General features: G+C 62.8%; 1 protein-coding gene across 1 annotated transcript; it reads left to right on the top strand.

Moving 5' to 3' along the window:
* Positions 1–203: 203 nt before the first annotated feature.
* IRX3 (iroquois homeobox 3) lies at positions 204–4171 on the top strand. Its single transcript, XM_066327861.1, has 4 exons — positions 204–822; positions 1312–2419; positions 2962–3028; positions 3745–4171. Exons 1-4 carry the CDS (start codon positions 601–603, stop codon positions 3797–3799), a joined length of 1452 nt encoding a protein of 483 aa, XP_066183958.1. The 5' UTR covers positions 204–600; the 3' UTR covers positions 3800–4171.
* Positions 4172–4755: the final 584 nt, after the last annotated feature.

Consider the following 4755-nt stretch of genomic DNA (forward strand, 5'->3'; position numbering starts at 1 on the left):
ATGAGGCAGGGTTAAACCTTTGTAAAACACACAACTGATTGGCGATTGCTAAAACGAGATTTGAAAGCAACTCAAATAAAAGATCGCGACGTCAGTAAACAGATTTAGAAAAAAAAAAAAAAAAGGGGGGGGGGGGGAGAAGCAGCTAGTGACAAACCCGGCGAGAGCGAGTTCTGGGCATGAGAGAGAGAGGGAGGCAGAGGGAGAGAGAGACTTAAAAGAAATAGGAGGGGCTTGTGAGAGACTAGAAATGTCAATCAGAGCCCAGAGTCCCAATAATCTCAGGCAATCTGTTAGGACCTGACCTGGGTCCACTCAGATCAATAGGAAAAGTGAGAGAAGAAAGAAGCGATCGGATCGTTTACCGCGGCGGCCGAGGACAGGAGGGAGCCCGCGGCCTCCGCGCACCCCCGGCTCCCCCCATGTCTGCCGGAGTTTGCGGGAGGCGCTGAAAGTGCGGGCGGCCGGCAAGAGCGAGCGACCCGGCTGCCTCCTCCGCTCCCGGCCCTGCTACTTTCTCCCCTTTCTCTCCCTTCTTCCTCTCGTCTCCCCCCCCTCCTCCTCTTCCTCCTCCCCCCTCCCCTACCCCGCTCCCCCACCATGTCTTTCCCCCAGCTGGGCTACCAGTACATCAGGCCGCTTTACCCGGCGGAGCGCCCGGGGAGCGGCGGCTCCCGCGGCGGCGCCGAGCTGGCCCCGTCCGGGACCCTCTCCAACGTGCTCTCCTCCATGTACGGCGCGCCCTACGCCGCCGCCGCCGCCGCCCAGGGCTACGGAGCCTTCCTGCCCTACGCCGCAGAGCTGCCCATCTTCCCCCAGCTGGTAAGAGGCCCCCGGGGCTCGGCGCTCGCTCCCCGGGGCGCTCGGTTCGCGCTGGGGATCGGCCCGGGGGGAGCCGCGGGAGACGCCGGGAGGGCTGTCAGGGGAGACACGGGCGCTATCGCCGCCCTGCCCCGAAGAGCCGCCGGAGAGGGGCAGGGTTGGAACGGCGGCCCCGCAGCGTCCCCCCGCACCGCCCGGGGCTTTGACGGTCGCGGGGACCGGCCCCGGCAGCCGCCGGCCCCGCCGCGCACACGGAGGTGGGGAGCCGGTCCTGCCCCCGAGGTACTCCCGGGCACCGGCGGGGCCCGGGCTGCCGGGGCCGCAGCGTGCCCCGGATCGGCGCCGGGGCGCTCCGCGCTGGGGGAGGCAGCGCGGCCCGGCCGCCGCGCCGGTGCCGACGGGCTCGGTTCCCGGCGACGGCAGCGGGACGGAGCGGACCCGGGCCCGGCGCTCCATCTCAGCCGGGCCGCCCCTTCCCTCTCGCTGCAGGGCGCCCAGTACGAGCTGAAGGAGAGCCCGGGGGTGCAGCACGCCGCCTTTCCCCCCCACCACCCTGCCTTCTACCCCTACGGCCAGTACCAGTTCGGAGACCCGTCGCGGCCCAAGAACGCCACTCGGGAAAGCACCAGCACCCTTAAGGCCTGGCTCAACGAGCACCGGAAAAATCCCTACCCCACCAAGGGCGAGAAGATCATGCTGGCCATCATCACCAAAATGACCCTCACCCAGGTCTCCACCTGGTTCGCCAACGCGAGGCGGCGGCTCAAGAAGGAGAACAAAATGACCTGGGCCCCTCGCAGCAGGACGGATGAGGAGGGCAACTCCTACGGGAGCGACCACGAGGGGGAAGAGGACAAGAGGGAGGACGAGGAGGAGATCGACCTCGAGAACATCGACACCGAGAACATCGAAAGCAACAAAGACGAGCTCGAGGACGATCTACAGGATGCCGACCTCCTGCACTCTGACTCCAAGACGGACTCGGAGGGATCCGAAGGTTTTGAGGACCTGCCCGGCTCCGAGGAGCGCTACGACAAGGCCTCCGAAGGGGAGCCGCACCACCTCCGCCACCACCACCTGCACCACCACCACCATCACCACCACCACCATAAGTGCGAGCTGCCCGCCACGGCCGCACCCCTCGGCCCGGAGCCCCTCAAGCCGCCGCTCCCGCCGCCGCCGCCCCACCTCTCGCCCCCCTCCTCCGCTTCTTCCTCCGCCGCCTCTTCCCCGACGGACGGCGCTTTGGCCGGCGCCTTGCCGAAACCCAAGATCTGGTCGCTGGCCGAGACGGCCACCAGCCCGGACAACCCCCGCAAGTCTCCCGGCGGCGGCTCTCCGCCGGCGGCCGCCCCCCAGCCGCTGCCGCTGCCCACCCCGCCGCCCCACAGACTCGTCTCCTCCTGCCCCCTGGGCAAGTTCCCCAACTGGACCAACCGCGCATTCCCGGCCCACCACCACCACCACCCCCCGCACCCGCTGGCCTTACTGAACACTCCCCACCTGCTGGGGCTGGGGGCCGCCTCCGCCGCCCCCGCCGCCGCCGCCTTCCCGCGGCCCGCGGACCAGGCGCAGAGCGCGGAGCCCGTCGGAGCAGGTGACCGCTGAGGGACGCGGCGGGGACGGGCCGGGCCGGCGGCCGCCGCGGGGGGCTCGGCGGTGCGGAGCGGAGCGGAGCGGCGCGGGAGGCCCCGCGGGGCCCAGTGCGTGCGGCCGCGGCGGGGGACGCCGGCCCCGCGCGGTTCTGACGGTGCCCCCGGCCCGGCGCGGTCCGGCTCGGCGCGGAGCAGCCGTCGGGGCGCAGGTGGCGGCGGGCGGGCGGCCGCGGGGGCCCCGGGGGCGGTGGCGGGGTTCTCCTGGCCGGGGTAGTCTCTATCCCCGAGAATTACCTTCCTCCAACGGAGATAATTTTTGTTGCTGTTGTTGTCGCTTTTGCGGGAAGGACCCGGCCGCCAGGTCAGGCTCGCTCCGGGGTCAGTGTGTTTTCTCTGACGGTCACCTCTGCAAGCAGAGCAGTCGTTGTGTCGTATTTGTAACTCGCTGAGAAAAGAGCTTAAATCTCGAGGCTTAATTCAGGGATGGGAAGAATAAAACAGGGGCTATAAAGGAACGCTTTTTTTCCCCCCCTTCTCTTTTTAGATCGATCTAGTGCCTTGGAAGTAGAGAAAAAGTTACTAAAGACAGCTTTCCAGCCAGTGCAGAGGCGGTAAGAGATGGCTCCCTCCGTCTCCTCGGGATGTATGGAGGCAGTTGTAAATGGTTAGCTTATTTTCTCCGCTTCTTTAGGTTCCCTTTCCAGGGCGGTTTCTTGTTCTTCCTCTGCGTGCGTGGTGGGTTATTCTGTTTATATATTTTCTTTGCTGTTCTCCGTTGCGGTCCCCGGGAGCGATTCCCGCGGGCAGGCCGAGCTGCGCTCGGGGCTGTTGGGGCTGCGCGGTTGCGGAGCCCGGGCGCGGGTCGCCCTTCGCCCGGGAGCACATCCCTGAGCCCCCGCAGAGCGAATCACCACCCTCCGCTATCGTTTTGCCGGGGGGAGAGACACCGACGCAGCAGAAAATAGTAAAATAAAAAATAAAATTAAAAAAAATTATAATTGTAATCAAAGCGAAACAAAAAAACCCACCCATAGTATGAAAGCTGAAGAGGCTGAGCCTTGCCGCCCCAAATTCGGCATAGCAGTCACTCAGTTTCAATGAGAAACCAATTACCCTTTTGATTGATTGAAACCACGGGGATCGGGCCCGCCGTATTTTCGAAGCTAAATAAATTTACTATAAGTCACTCTAAAAACTTTTTATAAATCTATTACAATAATAACAACAACAACAAAACCAGAGCTACCTGCAGTTACAAATATTATGCCAGCCCAAGCTCACTAGAAATCCTATTAAATTTTTTTTTTCTGTGTTATTTTTTTTCCAGGCCCCAGAACCAACTTGACGCCGCTATGGTTCTATCGGCGCTCTCATCATCATAGTTAATTTTTTATTGTTGTTGTAATAATTGTAAAAAAAAAAATCTCTGTATAGTTACAACTTGTAAGCATGACCGTATATTAAAACTCAAAAGGAAAAAAATACCCGCTTCTGTACTATCACCTGGGTTAGCTGAGCTGTGAGATTTTTTCGGAAGTCCAGTGAGAATTAGGTGTTCCCCCTCTTTTTTTTTTTTTTTTTTCTTTCTTTTTTTCTTTTTCTTTTTCTTTTCCTTTTTTTTTTTTTTTTTTTTTTTTTTTTTTTGTGGTTGTTGTTCGTTTTTTGTACATACCATGAAAATGTACATATGTGTGAACCAAATTGTACAAGAAAGTATATATTTTTGGCTAATAAATAAACTGTTGCCACTTTGACTACACTCTCGTTTTCCCCCCCCAACCCCCTTTCTGGAGTTGTTTTCCTCCCGCAGTCCCGCCTCCCTCCCGGCCGGTCCGTGTTTGTGCGCGGTGCCGGAGCGGCGGTGCCGGGTCAGCGGCGGTGCCGGGCCGGGTCAGCGGCGGGGCCGGGCCGGGTCAGCGGCGGTGCCGGGCCGGGCCAGCGGCGGGGCCGGGCCGGGTCAGCGGCGGGGCCGGGCCAGCGGCGGGGCCGGGCCGGGCCAGCGGCGGGGCCGGGCCGCGCTTCCCGCGGCATCGCTGGAGCCGCAGCGCCCCCTGCAGCCGGCCGCGGGCGGAGGGTGCGCGGCACCGTGCGCGGCTCCGGGGGCACGGCCCGCGGGGCGGCCGGCGGATGATCCATGGCCCCCGCGGACCGCGTTACCGCTGTTAACCCCCTCCCCGCCCCCGCGGAGCGCGGGCCAGCGCGGTTGACTGAAAGGAACCTTCGGGGGTCGGTGGTGTCGCCGCGGGTCGGCAGCGCGGCCGCGTTAGTTCTGCCGCCCCCTCCCCTCCTGCTGTCGCGAATCCCGGGGGTCAGTTTTGGGGTGCTCGCCACAGGCTCT

Source organism: Sylvia atricapilla, chromosome 12 (assembly GCF_009819655.1).
Source record: "Sylvia atricapilla isolate bSylAtr1 chromosome 12, bSylAtr1.pri, whole genome shotgun sequence".
NCBI classification, from domain to species: Eukaryota; Metazoa; Chordata; class Aves; order Passeriformes; family Sylviidae; genus Sylvia; species Sylvia atricapilla.